This window comes from Saimiri boliviensis, chromosome 9 (genome assembly GCF_048565385.1).
Source record: "Saimiri boliviensis isolate mSaiBol1 chromosome 9, mSaiBol1.pri, whole genome shotgun sequence".
NCBI lineage: Eukaryota > Metazoa > Chordata > Mammalia > Primates > Cebidae > Saimiri > Saimiri boliviensis.
Genome location: NC_133457.1, coordinates 32619876 through 32643827, shown reverse-complemented (window position 1 = coordinate 32643827; position 23952 = coordinate 32619876). Strand labels below are relative to the sequence as shown.

Here is a 23952-nt window from a genome sequence, read left to right as displayed (position 1 = left end):
TTCTAAGACAGGGCTTGCAAGTTCAGATGCCTATAGGGGCCTGGCTCATTGAATGGGGACCTCTTGGGAAGCTGTGAGTCAATGCCTTAGCTCTGTCCTGTGGTTATCCGGTGTTGCCAGGTCTTGTATTTTTTTTCAAGTAAAGCCAGAAATCTGTATTTTTATGTGAAAACTTCTCTTTTAGCCTCACTCTTCCAGGGTAGCATTGTTTGTCCCTAACCCATGCCACCGCTGCCATCTTGCAACCTCTAAGATTTCTGTGCAATGCTTGCATCAGTAGAGGTACTCATGCACCCTTCGAGCTGCCTATCCTGCCTTCAACCCACAGCAATGGCTGGAATCTCAGCCTCTCCTGTTACAGTGTTTTAGATGCCCGCCCACCTCCACTCCCTTTGCTGAATCCTTTTCCATCTTTGGGTTTCTTTTGCTTGCTCAGAGTACCATGTCCTGAATAGATGTTGCTCAATAGAATTTGCATGAATTGAGTGGGATAAAATCATGCCCTAAAATTTTGCTTCAATCATTCACTAAAGGACCATAAATTCATTGTGAGATAGATCTGTCTTTGGTTTACATATTTATCAGTACCAACAGTATAGCTTGGTAATGCAGCCACAGAGCACGGACTTAAGTAATGGAACAGACACACACACACACACACACACACACACACACACACACACTCCTTTCATGGCCAAAATAACAGTGATTTGCCACAAGAATAGATGTCCATTATTTTTCACTCTTCTTTTTCTTTTAAAAGACATTCAAAGGATGGCCTTCAAAGAAAGGAAATCATTGCAGACCTTAAGTGAAGTACAAATGCATTATATTGCCTTTTTTTTATAGCCTACAAGATAACACGAACATTTTCTTTGGCATTTGAAAAGAGCAAAATTGGGAAAGTACAAAATTATATTGAAACTAAAAAGAAAATCCTTTAAAAAAATTATAGTCACAAGTGTCCTCTTTAAGAGGCCTTGTGTCTCTTCATGTCTAATTTTTACCAATTACCTTGACTCTTGGGAGAATTATAGGACTTCTAGAAAGAGGTTTCATAATTAAGCGAAATACACAGGGGGTGGTAGTGCCTACTGGGGTGTGCCCTAGAAAGTGCTTACACGCAAGGCCAAGGATCAGCCCTGGAGTGCGCTGATTGTTGGAATCACATGTGGGGAAGAAAGCATCGGTGGGCTTAGCACCGATTGATGAGCGCTACTATGATGGGAAACCAGAGCCGCACGTTTATTCCCAGAGAGCAGACATTGAGGAAGGTGAATTCAGAGCAGGGAATGAGAAGGTGTTTGTTTGGCATGTGGGTCATTATTTTGGATTCAGATTTAGAAAGGGTGAACACCCGTTGCTGGCAGCTGCCCCTCGTTTCTGGTGTGGTATCTTTCCTCATCAGTTTTCTCGGGCTTCCTAAGGTGTGTGGAGGACTTGATTAGCTCTCTAGGCTGCCACAGTACCCCGCGCCGCCCCCCCAGGAGCTGTCCAGCATCACCAAGACTACCTTAATTTATTCCTCCTATTTTCCCTTCTCACTCTGGAGTGACACCATTTTCTGGTGTGTTGAAGTTTCAGGATTCGCCGTTAATTATTGTGTTTGCACTTTCCAATCTAATATGCCAGTGTAAAGACACATTCTCCTGGGGGAAAGAGTGTTTTCCGATCCACACTCCTAAATGGTTTGCCGAGTACCCTCTTGCTCTCTTCCTCCAAAGCCTCAGCCTTTATCCCGGTGGAGAGAACGAGAGAGATGTGCATGGTTGGTGTGAGAGCTCATTTTCCACACCCCTGTTCCATAGCTGCCCTTGATTGGCCTGTGTCTTTCCCCACATTTTATTTTTAGTTTTATTTTCTGTCTCTTCTGAGAGAGAATTAGCATACTAGTGATTTCCAACCTTTCCCCAGAACGGTTTTGAAATGACAGAGAACAACCATCAGGTACTCAAACAAAAGCACGAGCACTAAATTTCTTTGAAATTTCCTGTTAATCTTAAAACTTGGATGAATACTTCTTCAGTACCATGAAATATGGATGAATACTTCAGTACCATGAAATATCTGTATTTGTTTTTAAATAAAATAGAGGCCCCTTCTTCCCACATGTACATATAATCTTTAAATAAAAATTGACTCTCTAGGAAGATTTATTTGGTGGCATTGCAAGGTAGACTACAGGGACACTTAGACATATTTTGAGAATCATATGCATACAGTGTAGGTAATTTAATTGCAAATATTTTACTAAAGTGTTAGAGTTTTCTATTTACATGTCCATCTCATATGAAATATAGGAACTGAGATTGTCTTACTTTAAATCTTTCAGTCTTGTGTTGAATAGTCTACCTGTTCAACTCTGTTGAATTGAAAAAACTGAAATTTGTTCCTCTTTGTCAATCAGAAGTAACTTAGATTTTTTGTGTGTGTTTTTCAAGCTGAAAACAATATAATGGGGATTACTGGTGATGAGTCCTGGATAAGACTAGTAATTGAATTTTACACTTTTAGATATGAATGCAGAAGTAGGTGAGATGTAACGTTCAGATATATATGTAATGTATATAAGTACATTATTAGTGATTTAAATATTCTTGAGATTTTGATATAATGATTGTCTCTAAAATCGATCCACATTTTACATTTTAAATGATTGAAAGATGGAACCATTTACAAAGATGTAAATGCTACAAAAATGCTATAAGCATATGAAAATATGATAAATATGCTATAAATATGAGTATATCATTTTATTCACTTCCTATTCATCGACCATGAGTTAGAACTTAAAATGGCTACAAAGACTTTAAAAACCAAATTAGTAACTTGTATTCACATAACACCTGTTTCTGAAAGCCTGAGAGCACTTTGCTTCATTCCTGTATGTTTTAAGTATTATAATTAATTCTCACTATGTCTTCATGATGGTTGTTTTTATTGTTAATATTTGTTGAAAACATTACTGTGCTTTCAGCCGAGGTTTTAGACATACACTCTTTTGTAACTGAAAGGTACCACGATCTTCCCTCCTTCCTCACTTCTCATTTTATATCTAGGAAAATGAGGCTGAAGAAGTTTGGAGTGGGTAGTGGGAGTGTGTGATGAGTATATAACTCAAGATTCATCTTGAGACTCATGACACAGAAATACGTCATCTTTCCGCTCAGAGGCTCCAGAGCTTAGAGAAACATCCTCAGAGAATTTGGAGAATCTTCTGGGCCTTGTAGTATCCCCATTCCCCATGGCTATGCTGTGGGACCAGAGGCCTGGCTAATTCCCCAGCTGGCTTCAGAATATAGGGCTACCACTGCAGAACACTTAGAGCTCCCCAGATGGCTCCATTCAGCAGGCTTGCTGGGTCTTGTCAGTTTCTGCACCAAATGGTTATATTGCAAATAATGGTTCTAGGGCTATCAATGTGTTATTTTCTCTCTTTTCCTAAAAACAGAATTTAAATATGTATCTATTACATATCTTTTGGGTCCCCTAAGGTAGTAGTCTTTGTTAGAGAGAATGAGATGGACACAATTCCTGCTCTTGGGGAATTTGTAATATATTGCTACAGTTTAAGTCTCCAAAATTGCTCCATCAAAGTAAACTGGATATCTTAGGAACAAAATGCCCCCTTTTCTTATAAAGAATATTTATGTGTTTGCAGGTACTTTTTTTTTTTTTTTTTTTTTGAGACGGCGTTTTGCTCTTGTTACCCAGGTTGGAGTGCAATGGCGCGATCTCGGCTCACCGCAACCTCCACCTCCTGGGTTCAGGCAATTCTCCTGCCTCAGCCTCTTGAGTAGCTGGGATTACAGGCATGCGCCACCATGCCCAGCTAATTTTTGTATTTTTAGTAGAGACGGGGTTTCACCATGTTGACCACGAAGGTCTCGATCTCTTGACTTCGTGATCCACCCGCCTCGGCCTCCCAAAGTGCTGGCATTACAGGCTTGAGCCACCGCACCCGCCCTTGCAGGTACTTTTAAATGTGAGTTCTCATTTTTTATACTAGCCATTATAGCTACCATTTATTTACTGCTGTGGCTGGCCAGAGTCCTTGTGCATTGCTTCGTGAGGTATGTTATCTTTATTCCCGAAAGCCAAGATGAAGGAAATGAGATTCAGAATGATACTTGTCCAAGTTTCACATTGGCACCTGTCTTCCAATAGCATTCCTCTTTAGTTGTTTAACTATGAGGGTTAAGGTAGGGTAAGGGTAGAATTTCTCAGCCTTGGTACAACTGACATTTTGGGCCAGACAATTGCGTGGGGGACTGTCCTGTGCATTATAGGATATTGAGCAGACTCCCTGGTATCTACCCACAAAATTCTTCTAGCAAATCCCCCATCCCTGCAGTTGTGACAGATTCCAGACATTGCCTAATGTCTGCTGTTGGGCAAAACTGCCCCCATTTGAGAACCAGTGGGTTAGGTAGGGAGTGATACAGGGAGTCTAACTTTTATTTTCTTCTAGGTAGCCACCTTTGCCAAGAGCACTTATTACATTAACCTAACTTTGCCATTGAATGAAATGCCACCTTTAGTATAGTCAGGATTTCTGTATGTACATCCCAATCTATTCCTGATTCTTTATTGTGCCTTTGATCTACCTATTGATTTTTGTGCCAGTACCACATCATTTTGATGATAATAAATTTGAATTTGTAATGTATGTTAGCATCTAATAGGGCACTATATATATATGTATATATATATATATATATATATATATATATACATATACATATACACACACACACACGCGCGCGTGCACATACACACACACACACACACACACACACATTTTAGACAGAGTTTTGCTCTGTCACCAAGCTGGAATGCAATGGCGCAATCTCGGCTCACTGCAACCTCCGACACCCTGGTTCAAGCAATTCTCCTGCCTCAGCCTCCCAAGTAGCTGGGATTACAGGCATGCGGCACCAAACCCAACTAATTTTTTGTATTTTTGGTAGAGTCGGACTTTCACCATGTTGGCTAGGATGGTCTCGATCTCCTGACCTCGTGATCCGCCTACCTCAGCCTTCCAAAATGCTGGGATTACAGGCAGGAGCCACTGCACCTGGCCAGGGCACTATCCTTTTTCAAGAGCTTGACAACTTTTGTACATTGATTTTTCCATGTAAAGCCTGAAGTAATTTTCTTCAGTTCCAAGTAAACTCTGTTGAAATTGTAGTTACCTTAACATACTAATTTAGGAAGAATTTCCACCTTGTGTTTTCAAGAACATAATGCTCAATATTATTGTTGGAGGTAAATTTTATTTGAGAGCTTTATAATAATTCTGGAAATTCTATGTACTGTCTAGACAGTGGTTACCAAAGTAGGGTAGACATACTTGGTGTTGAAGGAGAACCGAGGTGTCTATTTTTACAGATTTTATTGAAAATTAGGGGAGAAATAAAATGTCATAATATTTAATATTCAGGTTGAAGCTGGCATCCTGGCTTGGTGTGAATGTCAGAGGTCATCTGTGCTGTATGGAGCAGGATTGGGCTGCAGAAGGGCTGGGTTCAAGGGGGCACTTTCAGCTGAGACCTCAGTGAGGTGAATTGGTGAATCGCTTTTTGTAGTTTTAGCTAAATTAACTCTCATGAAATATACACATGGCTTCAAAAAATTTCTATGAAGCGATTGTAGATTGAAGAGAAACCGTAATGTAAATGTAAAATCCTTTTTTTCTCTCTCTCTCTCTCATGCACACATGTGGAAATGACTGCACCGACCCATCTGTCCCTGTAAGAGCTTTACGGGTCACAGTGTGAGATTAAAACACCCGCGCCTACCTATTCAGATCTGATTTAAAGAAATTTGGAATTATCAAGAAGACTTTTTGAAAAGTGGATTGTATTGCCTTATTATTAACAATGAATCTCATTTCAAGTGTATATTTTGCCTTGAGGTATTAGCTATTAATAATGTGAACTTACTGTGATCATTATAAAATATTGCTTATTTCATCATTTCTGATATTTACCATTTTCTTTTTTGTATGTTTTGTTTTATAACATATGTGAGATGTTAGTACAGTGGCACTCAGGAATTTTTTTCTGGCAGGCTGTGTGATCAAAAACATTTGGAGACAATTGATCCACCCAGCACTTGAGACACACTGGGGCTGGTGGTTCCTGAGCAGTTAGAATGTTGCTACTCAAAGTGTGGTCCATGGACCAGCAGCATCAGTATCACCTGGGAGCTCTTCAAGATGCAGACTCTCAGGCCCATCCAGACCTGTTGAATCAGAGTCTGCCTTTAAAACGGTTCTTAATGATGTGCATGCACATTAAAGTTTGAGAACAGAGTTAAGCTGTGTTTTTCTGTAACAGAGCCATTAGCCATTTAAATTGTTAAATAAGATTAAAAATACAGTTCTTCAGTTGCACTGGCTGCATTTCAGGTGCTCAGTAGAAAAACGTGGGTAGTGGCTATTTTACCGGACTGTATAGATATAGAACATTTCTATCACCCAGCTCAGTTAGGGGGTATAGGTGGGATGATTTGGAGAAGAAGGAGACAATCAGCAAAGTTGAACGTGGAACATGTGCATTACATGCATGTGGAGAAGAGACTTCTTGTAACCTAATTGGACATGGCCCATGAGTTTTATGAAAACCATTCCTATGTAGCTATTATTACTATTTCTGTTTGTAGATACGTGACTTTTCTGAACCAGTAAATGTCAGACAGATTGCTTTTATTCAGTGTTCTACTTGCAATAAAACTTTATTAATTATGCATCGCTACTAATATTAGTTCTTTCTACATCTGTCAATGTAAAGGAGAACCTTGCAGGATTCCAGAGAGAGCAGGACCCTCCCCTAGCTCCCACTCCATGTGGCTGTTTTCTTTTGGGTAGCCCAGCTCTCTGGGGATTGAAATTCTTCACGGCTCCATTAGACAGGGAGCATCGAGGCCAAGTTTGTCTGTTTTCCTCTTGCCCTTTAAGATTAACAGTGCACTCCTGGTAGTGCACAGTGGCCAGTGGTTTCCTGACGGTAAGCAGCAAGACAGGATGATTTCCCTAGAATAAATAGCAGGATTGGAAAGTTAGATGTCCCCGGTAATGGGTCCCCAGTAGGCGCACAACTCCCTGAGAGCATGTGGTGGGAGGATCGTTTTCACATCTTCCCCATCACATCCAGAATGTTCCCAGATATACCAAACCCTTTTCAACAGAAGTGCTGAATATCTTCTGGTGGAAGGGGAAGGGAATGTTGGAAGAAAGGACAGTGACTCATCTGTGGGTAAATTCTTCTTCTTTGTGCTTCCTACTTCACAACTCCACTAGTGAGGTGCTTTATTTAAAGATTCACTAGGATTTGTTTACTTGACTGTTTTTTTCCCTCGAGTATTTCTTAAGTTTTGCTAGAGGGGAAACTTTTAACTCAAACAGCCCCATTCTATTTGTGTAGATTTGGTTCATTTTACAAAGAGGGTTTATAAAATTGTGGGAAATATTTTCCCTATAGTTCCGGGAGCATCTTTGGGAAGGAGCAAGTTATTCCCCTACCCACAACCACCAGCAATTTCAGGGAAAAGAAATACCCCTCTTCCATCCACCCACTTCTTCCACAAAAATCTCAGCACCGTTCTCATTACTTCTGTCCTAAAATATTCTTCCCCACCTCCTACATCATGCACAATGCCGCCTGCTTAATCTTCCCAGAATCTGTCATAGCATCTTTCTCTCTAGGCCACCTGTGACTCCTCTTGACTTCACAGTTAAGGCAAGTCCCATCCTTTCTCACTAACTTTGTTTCCCACTATTCTGCCCTGGTCACAGACTTGTTCTAACAGTGGATTCACCCACCCGTTCCTTAGGCTCATCATTACAGCCCCTGCTGAGTTATAGGCAACCCGCACCTTCACACACCTTTTGCCTAACTGACCTATTTTTAATTTCCATCATATAACTCATGATTTTCTCAGTCCAGATCTTCACTAATTTCTGTTATCAGGTCTAGAATGTCCTTTTATCAATTGTCCTGTGGCTAACTTCCACACAGCCTCAAAGACTCAGCTCACATGTGCCTTGCTGCTTAAATTTCCCCCTGATACTTGATGGGAAAATTTAAGCAGCAAGGCACATGTGAATTGGAAACAATTGCATTCTTTCTTCTGCTAATATACAGTCTACCTAGACTTGAGGCCAGCGCCTTCAATCCCTCATATGTGATAAGCAGTCACACAGGCGATGGATAGATGAATGAGTAAGTGGAGATCCATATTGTCATTAGTTATGCATAAGTTAATGAAACTAGGAATAGCCTTCTTTTTCTATCTTTGACAGATCTTTTTAGGATCTAGGGCTCATTTCTCTCCCTAATACTTCTTTTTTTAAAAAAAAGTTGTTCTGACTGTTCTATTTGTGATTGGTGTTGCCTTAGGAAAAAAAAAATCTTAAAATTCCTTCCTAGAGATAGAGAATTTGTTTCTGTCAACTGACATTTAGTATTTTTTTTTTCCTGGTTGGAGAAGTGCCTAGTAATCTGTTTGTGTTTGTCACCATTTCTTTTGATTATTTCTAAATGAAGCAAAAATAACCCTATTGATGAACTGCACATTCTCTCTCCTTTTCATAACCGCCTAATGTCCTGGGAAAAAGAAAACATCACTTAAACTCATGGCCTTTGAAGAGATCTAAGGGATTTACGAGCTGAAATGGGATTTATTACCAGTTTATTATTTAAAAGCAATGTGTATGATAGTTTTTAGTCACATACTTATTTTTTAAAAGTATAGTTTATAACAGTTTTTTGACAGGCAGTTGTTTTTTAGTGGCCTCATCTTAGATCTTCCCATGAGACCAAAATGTGTACCGAGCTTACTGCTCGGCGCTTTGTCGATGATTCGACAGTTAACGGTTTTGCCCATGATAATTACCAATATTTAAAGCACACATAAGCATTAGCAGTACTTGTTACAAAAATGTTATTTTAATGTCTTAGGAAAGGGTTAGGTCCTACCACTGTGAGAGTGGAGGGAGGGCTGTTTAAATGGGTCAGACAAAGCTGGGCACTATGGCGCATGCCTGTAATCCCAGAACTTCGGGATGCCGAGGCTGGAGGATTGCTTAAGCCCAGGAATTTGAAACCAGCTGGGCAACATGGCAAAATTCTGTCCTTATAGAAAACATAAATATTAGCCAGGTGTGGCGGTAGGCACCTATAGTCCCAGCTACTCAGGAGGCTGAGGTGGAAGGATTGCCTGAGCCTGGAAGGTCAAGGCTACAGTGAGCTGAGATCACGCCACTGCACTACAGCCTGGGTGACAGAGTGAGATCCTATCTCAAAAAGAAAAGAAAAAAAAAAAAAAAACTGGGTCAGACATGGTCTTTAAGGGTAAGGAGGAGCTCCCAGGGGAAGAATCCACTGAGTCATTACAATGAACGCATTTTACATTCGGCTTATGGGTTAGTTATTTGATCATGATAGAGTTAGATCATCTGTTCGCTCTTATCAGGGCGTTCAGCTTTCTGCGACTCACATGGGAGCTTGTGTCTATAATTCAGAGACCACAGACTGGTGGTTGAGCGATCAAATTCAGTCCCAAAGATGTCGGCCCACATAACATGAAGAAAACATTGTTTGGAGCCAAAACCAGGCAGTTATGAGCGATATAAAAATGCAACTTAATGACTTCTTTAAAAAATTGTAAGATTTGGCAACTCTGGCCTGGAACTCCTAGTAATGGTTGGGATATAAACTGCCCAGTTTGCCATGGTTTCCACGAATCCCATTGTGTCCCCAGCATGGTAGCAACACAGCACTCACTCACGGAAGTCACCTCCCTGCCAATAGTATCCTTTTATTCTCACTTCTTCCATCTGCTTGCAGGCTTTTCTCATGACAGGGACAAGTCCCTCTGCAACCACCTTGGGCTCAGAAGTGAGAACGTGAAAGGGAATCTGACGGGAGTCTGTATTCAAAGAAAATTAGTGAAGAGTATATTTCTTGGTGGACATTCCTGTATCTTATATATGAGAATAAAATGTCTAGATTATGTACTTTAGTTTCAAAAGACTCTTTTACTCATTGCCCATGGGCCTTTGAGTTTGCAGCCTTCATTTTGCCCTCTGACCCTTCCCCTGCCTGGGGTGTGACGACACAACTCTTGGCAGATGCTAGGGTGGTGGTGGGTAAAGATCTCCAGGTATGTCTCTGAGTCTGCACACAATTTTCATTACCGTTGGTGTTTGCGTGTGAGTGATGAGGTCACCTGACATGGAAGATGTGGGCTTTTATCATGTTCTGAAACAACCCTGACATCTGTGGCCAGTTTTGTTGACGTTTGAATTTCTCCGGCACATACGCACCGGGCTCTTTGCTCTCTCCTTCCTTACAGTTAGGAAAGGCTTTTGTTCAAGTGCTCAGTGTCTAAATCTACTTTCATATGTTTGTTTTACAGCATTTATTTAATCTGTGTGGCGTTTTTTACTTGTTCAGATTCAGTTTTGGTAAAGTTCTAGATGTCGGTTGTTAAAGAAATCAGGACTGTTTGGAATGACAAGGAAGTTCTGGAGACCAGGTGGGGTGGCTGATGCCTGTAGTCCCAGCACTTTGAGAGGCTGAGGCGGGAGGATCACTTGAGCTCAGGAGTTTGAGATCAGCCTGGCAACATAGGGAGAACTCATCTTTACTAAAATTCAAAAAAAAAAATTAGCCAGGTATGATGGCATGTAGCTGTAGTCCCAGGTACTTGCGGGGCTGAGGTAGGAAGATTGCTTGAGCTCAGGAAGTAGAGGCTGCAGTGACCCTTGATCACGCCACCGCACTCCAGCCTGGGCAACAGAGTGAGACCCTGTCTCAACAACAACCACCAAAAACAAGTTCTGGAAATGGATAGTGATGGTGGTTGTACAACATTGTGAATGTACCTAATCACACTGAATTATACACTTAAAAATGATTAAAAGCGTAAATGTTATGTGCTGTGTATTTTACCATAATAAAAAAAATTTTTTTAAGTGAGGAAAGCAAGAAGTTGGAAGCAGTTTTGAGTTTTTCTGACCAGAGGAAGCATAGACCCCATTCTTCTATTTCATTTTCCCTGGTCTTTTTCCTTGAAGGTTTACTTTCCTCTTAGAATATAAGGGTCTACATTACTTATCTCTATAAATCATTCTTTCTGTTTTTTCCCTTTTCCATGGACTTGTTCGGTTATCTCCCAAAGAATATCTCCAGGAGAGTAGAAAGTACAACGTACCCTGCCTAGGAATAACTTGGGATTTAACAGAAAAGTTGCAAAGGTATTACAGAGAATTCTCATACGTGCTTTGCCAAGCTTCCCACCACCATTAATATCTTACATTACCATATGATATTTGTCAGACTAAGAAACTGACATTGGTACTTCACTACTAATTAAACTGTAGATTTTATTTGGATTTTACCAGTTTTCGATTAATGTCCTTTTTCAGTTCCAGGATCCAGTCCAGGGTACTATACTGCATTTTGTTGTCATCACGTGATGGCTTTAAAACTTAACAGAGCTCAGATGTCTTAGCTGCTTCTCCATTGCCTCCAGCAATCAGAACCACTCTGTTTGTGTACATTGTTAAAACTATGTTCTGCACTCTAAGGATTTGAGTTCTTTTTGTCCTATTCATTCTTGATTTTCAGGAAATCATGTCTCTGCCAATAGTACCCTTCTCTACTCACTTCTTTCAGAAAATTCCTTTGGAATGGTGAGGTAGAGTCTCTCAGCCCTCCAGTGCTATGTGTAAGGTGGGAGTTCCAAGATGTGAGATGGGTCAGAGCTCTTTTTAGTTAATTTTTCCCCAGGCTGTTTCTGAGAAATGACCTGGCAGCAAGTTGATTTTTTTCAAGAGTCAAGCTATTTTGAACCCAGATCAACATTTAGATTTGACAATCTGCCAAATTTATATTTATTTATCTGCCAGATAACCATATATTATAAACTGATTAACAGATTTCTTTATACCTATTTGCATAGGGTGGATTAAATCCAGTTTCCCTCTTGGGATTTCAAGAGGCTAAGTAAATTGAAGAGGAGATTCTAAGTTTGTTAACTGAAGAAACTGACAGGGTGTCTCATACCCTTCTCCCTGACTTTCTCCCTTCATTTGACTTCCAGGAAAACAGACATTTTCTCTTGGTTTTCTTCCTTCTTCCCTGGTTATTCTTTCTTTAGCTCTTGGCTGCTTTCTCTTCTTTTTTCCCTACCCTCTTCATTGTGGAGGGTCCCAAAATTAAATTCTTAACTCTTCTCTCTCTACATTAATGGAGATCTCATCTAGCCTCATGCTTTAAGTAATACTTGGAGGCTGATGACTCCCAAATTTATATCTCTAGCTGCCTCTCCTGAAGTCCAGACTTGAATATGTGTGTGTGTGTGTGTGTGTGTGTGTGTGTGTGTGTACACCACTGACTCTCCCAAAGTCCAGACTTGAGTGTATATATATATATATTTAAGTATATACTCAATTGTCTACCAGACATCTCAACTTGGATGTTCTGGATATATCATATTCAACATATCTGAAACTTGAATTATTTATCTTTCCCCCTAAGCCTGCACTGCCCAGCCCTTCCGCATCATAGTTCTGGCAAATTCATCCATTCTCCCAGTTGCTAGGGCAAAGATTCTTGGAATCATCTTCATCCACTTTCCGCCCCCCACATCCCACAACCTGTTTGTATGGAAATACAGAGGCTCACAGCTGGTCTGTGACCCACCTCTAGTTAGCTCTAACACCAGCAGCCTCTAACTAATAAATCTATTGGGATTTACCAAGTTGGGGATGGAGAGTGTGGGGAAGCGTATTTTATTATTAGCCATGCATTTCTCAGAATGCCTTTATTTATTTGGAGAGTGCTTGGTGTTAATTTCCAGATAAAGGAGGTTGGGGGGCTCTTGCTGATAGTTAACTCTGCGAGCATCTCCAGAAATGCATTCTGTGTTTTCTTTCCTTACTGTTTAAACCTGGATCTCTCTGTTCTTTCCAAAAGTGGAAGCCATCAGGACTTCTGTCCAGGGGAAGTTTGGTGGTTTCCCATATTCCTTTCCAGGAAGATATGATGACATGGCCCTTTGGGGAGCGTACCTGGTATTTCCCCTCCCCCACAGGAAGTCAGCGATGCCTGCTTAGCTGGGAGTTTCAGGTTAATACTTCTTCCATAGGAACTAGATTGATAGCAGAATATTTATTCCTTTGTCCTGTGCAATTTTGGACAACCAGGCCACGGCCCCTGGAGGTCACTTCTGGGACATGTCCACTTGTGTCTCCCAGGGTGGTCTTTGCCCTCAGGGACACAGACGCCCCTCACCTAATGGAGGCTGCTCTCAGATGTCTGGTTGGATTTTGTGGGTTTGGGCCTGGGCTTGGCCACCAGTGAGTGCCATGTCTTCCTCCTCAGGAACTATATTAGTTTTCTTTGTTTTTGTTTTTGTATTAGTTTTCTATGCTCTGTGATAAATTATAACAAATTTCATGGTTCAAAACTATATGTATTTATCATACAGTTTCTGTAGCTTATCAGGGTTCTTTGCTTCAGGATTTTATCAGGCTGTAATATCAATGTTGGCTCAGGCTGCAGTCCCATCAGAGGCTCCACTGAGGAAATGCCCACTTCCAGCCTCCCTCAGTTTGTTGGCAGTATTCATCTCATCGTAGTTGTAGGACTGGGATCTCTGTTTTCTTGTGGCTGTTGGCCAGGGGCTACCCATAGTTCCTTGCCATGTGGCTCTCTCCTTCTTCTTGACAGCTTTCTTCTTCAAAGCCAGTAAGGGAGTCTCCAGCTCAGAGGGAGTCATGTAACAATGTCATCACAGGAGTGACATCCATTACCTTTACCATATTTTATTGAGTAGGCACAAGTCACAGGCCCTGCCACCACTCAAGGGGCCAGATTGCACAAAAGTGTGAACACCAGGGGGTGGATATTGTTGGGGGGTCATCTTAGGGTGTGTTTGCCACAGCAACCATGGTCCCCCTGACCAGCACCTCACGCCCCACCTCCGGTGCTCAGAAGCCCAGAAACTCCCTCTGGCAGCCCTATAGGGCTTTGCTAGTGGATTTAATGCTGTTTTTTCACAGGGTTAGTGGCAAGGAGAGAGTTTCTGTGTGACTGTGCCTTCTGCCTTCAGCTCTTCCTCTATGAGGCCACAGCTGCTCCATCACCAAGTGCTGACTTCAAGGCTCGGCAGCCAGCATCTGTCCTCACGGGGTTTAGAGATCCTTCCCTGATCCTCTCCCTTTCAGTCATTCTTCAGTGTTCTAATCCTTTCATTTCAAATTGAGAAGCTGATTCACAAAGACAGGGGAACACCTATTACTTGCTCACCTATTCCCCCAATATGCATTAGATTTGCTTTTCCGAGAAACCATAGGCTGAGATGTAATTTTCCATGGTTCATCTAAAAAGTTTGTAATGCCTATTTTTCTTGATCTTTTGTGTTCCTTCCAGTTCAGATGCAACTGAGTTAATTATTTGATGAAATGAACCAGAGCTTCCTTTCTTGTTGTAGAACTTCTTGTTCCAGAACCAAAGATGGTACTTACTAGATCCTGTGCTAAAGATTATTCCCCAGAATCGATCTGGGCTGTGAGTTGCTTATAGTCAGACTTGTCTTCCTTTCGTTCATCCTATGAATGTTGTGCTTAATGGGTACAGCACTGACTTATTTTAAATGATTACAGTTTTTTAGCCTATTCATTTGAAATCTCAATGGGTATTTCTAAATAACCTCATATAGTCTGACATTAGTTTCCAAGTAACAGAGCAGCGCATTTTAGATTTTAGAACTGCCCTCCCTCATCCTGATTTTTGTTGTTTGAGACCTCACATGACAAGTATGGCAGTGTGTCTTGACCAAGTTTTCTTTTTTTAAAGTTCTGGAATCATCTTGCCTTTGTTCCTCTTAATATATCTTTAGTTTGGGAAAGAAATGAGAACATGAGTCTGGTCTCTGACCAAGTATTAAGGCAAAAAGGTTAGGGTTGAAGATTGGTTTATTCTTTTGGAATTAGTTTGTTCCAGGTGGAAATCAGTTTATTCTTTTACATTTTGAACGTGTGCACCACAGTATCCTACCATTGGAAGGGTGTGTCAGAAGGAAACATAAAATAAAAAGAAGCTATTGAAGTCTGCTTACAAAATCAGTTGCCCACTTGGGGAAAACCAAATCCTCTTTAATTTTTTTTCACTTTTAAATTTTATGTAAATCATACACAGATGGTTCATGGTAGCGGAAATTGCTTTTAATGCTATATAAGAATCTTAGAAATCCATTCAAAAGTGTTACAGCAAATACACAGTTAGAAATGGGTGAGATGCATGTATCTCAGGAATTCAATGTGGAAGTGCTGCTTTATGGATTTTCTGGACTGTCCTGCTCTCACGGGGGATTTTGGGGCCCCTCTTGGTAGAGCAGCCTCATAAGTGAGCCAGGAAAACTCTGCTCCCTCCTCCACCAGTACAGATTAGCTGTGTACAAGAGCCCTGGACAAGGAGCCGGGAGCCTTGGTCTCTAATTCCCACTCCTCGATACCAGCAGCCACCCCGGAGCGGAGTGACAGCATGCTCTGCCAGCCCGTAGCTGCAGGACCACTCTTGTGGCCTTATACCTGGCTGGGCCAAGGAATCCCCTTCCATTTCTGACAACCACGTGGCTTCCACTATTGCGTCATACAGGAGCCCTGCCTGTGAATGGCTATGAGGTGGTGGAATTTCCTCCTGGTGTCCACTTGCTGTGGCTCTCCTGAATGGGCGCAGTTCTGAGCTGTGCTGTTTCACAGGGATGTCTATGTGGTGGTGCTTTGGAAAGCAGCCCCGGTGTGCAGAGACGGCAGGGTGTGCTGGGAAGCCTCTCGGTTGACAGCAAGACCGCAGGCCTTCACCTCAGGCAGCCCTGTACACCCACGCTGTTTTCCCAGAATTTCTTTTAGTTGCTCGGTAGTCTTTCTTTAATGCATCTTTAATTTTGATAGATTTCACCAGATTGCCCTCTGAAGGGGTTGAACCCTTTTAAAGTCTTTTAAAAATTAATTTTTCATTTTCTGAGTGATATAGGAATATATCCTTTTTCATTTAAAAATGAAAATAATTAGAGATTATGGCTAAAGTCACTTTTGATCGCTACCCCCACACCCCTACCATCATCACCCAGCCCCAGTTCCCACATAGGCCCTCCCCATTCCCCAGGGCTACCTGCTATTTTTGGTTTGATGTATGTCTTGCCAGTTCTTTTTCTGTGCCCTGGTAGATATAAACCAATGGGAGATAGACATTACTGGTGTGTGTGCGTGTGTGTGCGTGTGCATGTGTTGCGTGTGTGTGCGTGTGTGTGCATGTGCGTGTGCATGTGTGTGTAACATATAAGCTATATTGTACCAAACCCATCGTTCTATAATGATGCGTTTCACGTGATGCTACATCTTGGATGTCTTTCTGTGATGTAGATCTGTATGTATTACTTGAGTTGTTTCCATAAACTGTTTTTCATCACTGCCTTTTTGGCATTAGTTTCAGGAAAGAATTTGGGGCTTCATTAAAGACTCAGTGATTCTTTTTTAAAAAACGTTATGGCTGGGCGCAGTGACTCACACCTGTAATCCCAGCACTTTGGGAGGCCAAGGCAGGCAGATCACCTGAGGTCAGGAGTTCGAGACCAGCCTTTCCAACACGGTGAAACCCCATCTCTACTAAAAATACAAAAATTAGCCGGGCATGGTAGTGGGCGCCTGTAATCCCAGCTATTCGAGAGGCTGAGGCAAGAGAATTGCTTGAACCTGGGAGGCGGAGGTTGCAGTGAACTGAGATCACGTCATTACATTCCAGCCTGGGCGATAAGAGCGAGACTCTTGTCTCAAAATTACGAAAAATAATCCGTGTATGTACACGCTTTTCTGTCTCTTCAGATCTCAGAAAACAGATCTTCACAACGAAGGCTACATCTTGGAATTCGATTGCTGTTCCTCCTTAGAACACCTGACAGACCAGAAACTCCTCCCAGAGTTCATTAAGAAGGTGAGCACTGCTGTCAGGGTACCACTGAGCAGGTTCGAGAGCATTCACCTGAGTGAATGGGCAGGGAGCTAGCTTAGCGCAGGTCAGCCACACTCGAGAGGCCATGCAAGAGCTGTGCCCTAAACTTTTGGCAGCCCCCAGGCGAGCAGCCCCTCCAGGGCTGACTGTGGAACAGGTAGCTAGCCCCTCCTCCACAGGCATGCAGGACCCTGGGTCCTGTCTTCTCAAGCTGGAGTGGGGTGAACAGCTGACAGACCTGCAGGCCCATGCCGCAGCTCCTTTCAAACTCTTAAGGTAATGTGACTTCCCAAATGCCACCTTCCTCTTATCTGTGGGTCTTCATTGCTGTGTGCCCCCTTCCCTTCCTAGTATGGGAGTGTGCCAGAGTCCTGTGGCCACCGGCATGCAATCATACCAGGGAAAACTGCCTAGTTGCAGGGAATTCATATCTGCCCAGAAATGTGTCTGGTTTTGAACCTTTCTTCACGCCATGTGAGGTTTGTGCCTAACTCTAGGGTCTACTTGAGTTTTAATACGACATTTACTGCAGAAGGAAAGTTCTAGGCCCAAACTGGGGCTGAATTCATTGCTTAATGCTTAGCTTGTTCTTTCTTACCCAGTGTTCCCTAGTAACTGACAATTCCCCACCCCATACAGGTGATTGTGATTTGAGGTTCAATCAGACAATTAGGGAATTTGTTAATAAATATCATCAGCTGTCAACTTTGGGCCAGGACTAGTACTGGGATACAGAGAACAAAAAAGCCGAACTAGTGAGTATTACCAGCAGGAAGTGGTCAAGGCTGAGGATCGAGGCGATCAGGCAGGTACCTGGAGCTGAGATGGGAAGGATGAAGGGGTATCTTTGCGAACGCGGCTGTGCTCGGGCAGGTTGGGGAGCCCTCCAAACAGGGAACAGCAGATCTGAGGGCCTGAGGCAGGAGGGAGTGAGGGACATCAGAGGGAGAGTGAGGGTCGGAAGAAGGGGCCAGAGACAGCTGGGACTGGGCTGTAAAAGCAGCGGGAAGCCATTGAGGAGAATTCTATAGAACAGTGAAATGATTAGATTGTCCCTTTAAAGGAGATTTGTTTCCTTCCTGCCACCCTCCCTTCAACATATATTGAGTTTTCAGGCTCCGGGGGCTCTGGGAGTAGCTGCTCCTCTGTGATGGATCTAAGGCCCATAGACCAGGAGCCAGATGATCTGTGAGGTTGGCATTTCTGGTAATTATACTAGGATGTGAGTCTCTTTCTACTCCAGTAGATTTCAGATTATTATATAAGAAATGTGGGAAAGGAGCTTTTCTTTACATACACATAAGCCTGAGAACACAAGTGTTTTAATAAGTCCTGTAGCTTTCTATAGAATAGAGCCATCTTTGGATTGCTGCAAATAATCCACTCTATAGGGGCATACTAGAGTGAAATTTACCCTACGATCTGAATGCCGAGAAAAAAAATCATTTTCGAAATGGTTTTGTAATTAAGACTCAGATGCTTGGAATATTTGAGGGATAAGTGGGTAAAAGGAAGGCATGAGGCGCCCACTCTATAAAATATGCTCTTTAAAAATGTGTGATTTGAGGCTGGGTGTGGTGGCTCAGCATGTAATCCCAACACTTTGGGAGGCTGAGGCAAGAGGATTGCTTGAGCCCAGGAATTCAAGATTAGACTGGGCAACATAGCAAGACCCCCGTCTCTGCAAAAAAAAAAAAAAAAAAAAAAAAGTCTTTAAAAAAAGCTGAGCATAGTGCTACTTGACTAGCGTCCTAGCTTCTTGAGAGGCTGAGGCGGGGGAATTGCTTGAGCCCAGGACTTTGAGACCACAGTGAACTATGATTGCACCCCTGCACTCCAGCCTGGGTGATAGAGTGAGACCCCGTCTCTTTAAAAAAAAAAAAAGAAGAGAAAACATATGAGTTGATACAAGTTGGTGCCTTTGTTTTAACCAAATTAGATTATTTTGTGACTGACCAATTGCAGTGGTCCTGTCTCCTTTCTTCAGGAAACAGTCTGATTTGCGGGCTCCCGGGGTGTTGTTTCTGTAGTACCCAAGTGAAGATGTTCATCTGTCCAAAGGAAACTACGCTCAGAGTTAGGGTTTTTATGTCCTGAAGGACATTAGCCAGTTTTTATTTTAACTTTTATACCAGCATTCTTTTTTTCCCACTGATTATATGTGTGTGTCTACACATCAGTATCTAATGATTCATTAATTTGTTAAGTAAATGACACGTGCTCATTCTATATTTGCATAATAAGTCCTTACTAAACACTGCCAATAGGTTCTTGGAAACTGACTTTCAGTGAAACAACGTACAGCAGGTCCTCAATGTCATTCAGTGTCGTTTAGCTTTAACCTTGAGACAAAAATTGGTTTTGTTATTTGTCGTTTCACTCAAAGTCTGTTTCCAAGAACCTATTGACGCCATTAAGTGAAGACTTACAGTATGAGAATCCTGTTCCTAACGCTTTGAAAATAATACGCTTTAAAACCCACCATACCCTGCTCCTGTCATGCACGTGGTTTTTAAGTGACACAGACTGGACAGCTTGCACACTAGGGCAGCGGTGAGATTTCTGACCTGCAGCGTCTCCAGATATCTATCCTCGAGTCCCATCTCTGCTCCTCTAAATAGAAATGTGGCTTATACTCAGTCCCGCCTTGGAGGAGCCAGGTGTGTTGAGGGTACCCCACCGTTTACCCCATGTTGTCTGTCAGTGGACAGGGCTGGGCTTGGAAAGCCCCAGCATTTCTCGCTGTCGTTGCTGGCTGTGGCTTTAGTTTCTAGTCCAGTTACCATGACAACAAGAAGTGGGACAAAATAATGGGTTTGGACCCCCTTCCCCCTGCTCCTCTTCTCTGTTGCTGGCCGATTTCTAGAGAAAATACCACCTGTGTGTGCAAAGAGCAGAGGACAACTCGGGGTACCTCTCCAGGCTATTCCAACTGATGGCTGAATTTTACACGTGTAAATTTTTCTGTCATCACACCAGGTAGAAGACCACAGGTGCTTCCCAGGAAGCAGTATGCTAAAAACCATTTGTGGTTTTTTTGTTCATTGCAAATATTTAATGAGTAGCTTTGGCCCTATTTGTATACATGTAGTGGTGACACTTGTTAATTGCCATTCAGTTAGGTCAAGATGAAGCTGTGTCATTGGCTATCTCAGCTTGCAGTCATTACTTTTTATCTGGGTCATTATTTTGTGTGAAATAATGGCTCCTGTTCCTATGACAAGTAGATTCATCTTAGGATGAGATGGTAATTAACTCATTTTGTCATTGTGCCATCATGCAGGACAGGTTCGTATTCTTCTCTGCGTATTAGAATCAAACTCAAGCGGATTAGATTTTTTTGTAAGAACAATGTCCTAGTATTATTTTTCCACCAAATGTTTTAAATTAGCAGAACCTTTGGATAGAGGACATGGATAGAAGGAGGGAGAGAAGATTTCATTATTTCCCACAATCAGGAAAAAAAATAAGTCATTTGTGTCTGTGTCATGTAAAATTAGCCGAAGACGCCGTAATTTACGTCCTTCTTCATCGTGGCTTTTCAGAGCGTGTGAAGGGAGTTGTGTAAAGATGACGCCATTCCTTTTAGTGTGGTCTGACAATTTCTCTGAGCGCTCTAGCTGGTCAAATGAAATCTACATGACTGCCTTGTGTTTTCTCCTGTTCTGTTCTGCTGTGCTCCATCCTACTGGCCATTTATGTAAAGTAGTTATTATGGCCCACAGAACATTTAAAATGCAGAGTTGTGGGCAGACTTGGAGAGACTTGTTTTCTAAGTCTTAGAGCCTAATACTCAAGGGATGAAGAACTGGGAGGCTGAAAGAGAGTGATGGTGCTGCCAGAATTCCTTTGGGACGAGGGCTTCACCAGCCCATCAGGTACCCCTGGAGACTGTGTGACTGGCAGGTCCCTGGGGACCTCTGGAATTTCCCACTCTTCAGAGCTCCCAGAGGATTGTAAAGCAGGCAGAGTGACACAGAATGAAGAGCCTACGTGTTTATCTTCAAATTGCTGTTCGTTCGTTAGAGATTCTTGGGAAGGACCTTCAGTGTGGAGAGCACTTTGAGGTTTTCGGTCATTGTGTACATTTTCTGGCATGTGCTTCTGATCTCTCAAAAGTTCCCTTTGAGAGGGGCTGAGGGCTTTGCTGGGGCTGGAACTGCTAAATGATGGAGCCTGGATTAGACCCTCCATAGGAGGGGCATGAGCGGGCAGCCAAGGGGCTTCTGAGTGGCCAGAAGTTTCTTTGGCTAGATGGACTGGAGGGAACTTCAGAGAGGTGTGGAGTGAGCACTCTGCAAAGAGAGGGACTGATGCTGGGGGGCGCTGAGAGGAAAGGTGGGCAGCTCTGTGCCGTTGCTGGCATGGGCAGGAGCATGGGCTGAAGGCACAAGGCTGAGGAAGAGCCAAGTCCTGTTTGGCCTGAGTGTGGGATAGACAGAGAGAAGGAAGGCTGTTTGATCACGTGGAGCGGAGCCCTAGTCTGGCAAGCTCCAAGAGACTCGGGCAGGTTTGCTATACAGATGTAAGGAATGGCATTGAGCCAAGGGCAGAAATACAGGAAACCAGGACAGAAAAATATATTGGGGGCTCTCATGCGCGCACATGCGTGCCCCACCCCCCTCCCGCTCTCCTCCTCCCTCCCTTCCACTCTCCTGCTCTCATATGCTGCTGGCCCATATTTGTATATCTACGGTTTATTTAAATTTAAGATTTTAATCTGCAGAGGGAATTCTTATGCATCAGGCAGACCTTATGCTAAAGTACTCATGTGTCTGTTTCACCCTTAACCCTCATCACACACCTGTGAAGACATATCCCCATTTGACAGATGAAGAAACGGAGACACAGAGAAGCTATGCAGTTTGCCCAAAGTTATAACTGCCCATGGCAGGACTGGGATATGAACCTGGCCTGTTGGACCCAGGGACCACGTTCATGAGCACTTGGCATGCTCTCTCTCCTGTATAGCTTGTCCTTTCGTGGACATAGGCGGAGGCTGTCAGAGCCAGGATGTGAGGTTGAGCATGGGAGGCAGATGGCTGTAGTGCATGTAGGGTACACAGGGCCAGATGCTGGAGAGCCACAGAGGCGTCCCCTCAGTGAAGGAAGGGCTCCAGGCCTTGCCGCCCGGGTTCTGCTGATCGAGGTTGCCTCATCCTGCCTGCAGGAAAAAGCCACACTCCCTACCCTTGTCAGACAAGACATGGGGACTTTTGCCCTCAGGCCCTCAACTTGGGGCTCCATTCCGGAGGTTCGCTCCCTTTTGTGATGGAGTTCCTGACCTGCCTGATCTCCATAAGAACTAGGATCACCTTGCACTGGCCCACTGAGCCTTTGCAATGAAAACCGTTGAGGGGTGGCCGGGCACGCTCAGTGAGTGTGCTGTCGTGGATTAAACCAAGCACATTGCCCTTCAGAAAACCAAATGCTGCTGCTTATGCCTCAACCTAAAGAAAGCACCTTGACAGATGCAAAAATCTCAATGGCTCCTTTTAATGAAACAGAATATCCCAAAGCTGCGGGATGATGAAACTTTGCCTGTGATACATAAATGACTCATCATTTACTTTCTAGCTGATTGTTGAGTATTCAGAGCATCATTTCTACAAGTGCAGTGCAGAGTCTAATTTTAATTAGGGTAGGATGCCGATTCAGAGTGAAATGAAAATTATGTTAAAAAGGCTTTCCTGTGCTCACTGCTCCCAACCACCCCCCCACAAAAAAAACCAAGAGCATCCTGACATTTAAAAAAGGTGAACCTGGGGATGGTGGGTGTTGTGGGGGAGCGAAGGCAGGAAATAAAGTGTCATCCCAGCAATGAGCATGTCCTCAGAGTGGAAGACAGTGAGCTGGAGGCTGGCACAGGCCTTGAAGGGGGCGGCAGGGTGTCCTGCTCGCTGTTGCCTCTTCAGGACTTAGTACAGAAGCATCAAGTTAATGGATACATTGAAAGAGAAATTCAGAGGAATAATTACTAAACCTCTGTGTCATTGAGGTGGGGAGAGGCACCAAGGATGACACCTGGGTGACTCAGGTGTGGGATGGGGTCATATGTAAGGACCAAGAACACAGCATGAGGACTCCTGGGGGCAGAGAGGTGATGAGGACAGGAATGGTCGTGTGGATACTTAAGGGGTCAGGGGGACACTCAGGGAACATTCCAGAGGCAGCTGTGGTTGTTGGGCTGGGACTCGAAAGGTGCCCAGGAATGGAGATGTGGGTGTCTGAGGTGTCAACCCTGGGAGCAGGCAGGAATGGCAGTGAGGGTACTCATCCAGAGAGGGGCAGCTTCCGCTGAGCCTCTGCACTCTGATGCCTGGTGGAAATATGGACCCCGAATTGCAAGATCTGTTGTTTGGTGGGGCACCTGGTTGGCTTTGTTTTAGAGAAGTTGCTAAGTTGATATTTTCTTGTGAAGTTTCCTGGTTTTCTTCAGTGTGAGCAGACAGATCGATTAAAAAGACGGCAAGATCCAGACCGACTTGTTTCATGCTATCTGTGGTGAAGAACGAGTTTTTTCCTGATTCATGATGAAGCTATACTTTGGCAAAATCCAGAGAAAGAAAAAAAGCACTTTTCCAAAGTAGAGGGAGGAATGGAAGAATGTTACAGAATCCATGGGAAGAGCGTGCTTTGGGAAGAGATGGAGAATAGTATCAAAAGCCAGGAGGAGGTCAGCTGGGAGGGGCCCACTGGGTTTGGCCGCTGGAGGCCACTGATAAGTCTTGCAAGAGCAGTCCTCACGGTGTGGAACAGGCAGGGGCCTTCCTGCCATGAGCTTAAGTAAATATGTTTAGAAGGACAGTGAGCAGTTTGCTTTAAATAGGAGATTTGAGCACCCCGCCGCCCCTGCTTTTTTTGAAACATGGTTTCACTCTGTTGCCCAAGCTGGAGTACAGTGGCACAGTAACAGCTCACTGCAGCC

The 23952-nt window shown here is 43.2% G+C and overlaps 1 protein-coding gene across 4 annotated transcripts in view; it reads left to right on the top strand.

Moving 5' to 3' along the window:
* RFTN1 (raftlin, lipid raft linker 1) overlaps positions 1-23952 on the top strand; it is a 207440-nt gene that overhangs the window by 93880 nt on the left and 89608 nt on the right. For all 4 annotated transcript variants that reach the window (XM_003924931.4, XM_074405688.1, XM_074405687.1 and 1 more), the window contains exon 4: positions 16898-17006. In XM_003924931.4, coding sequence (XP_003924980.1) covers positions 16898-17006 — 109 coding nt within the window. The remainder of the gene's footprint in view (positions 1-16897; positions 17007-23952) is intronic.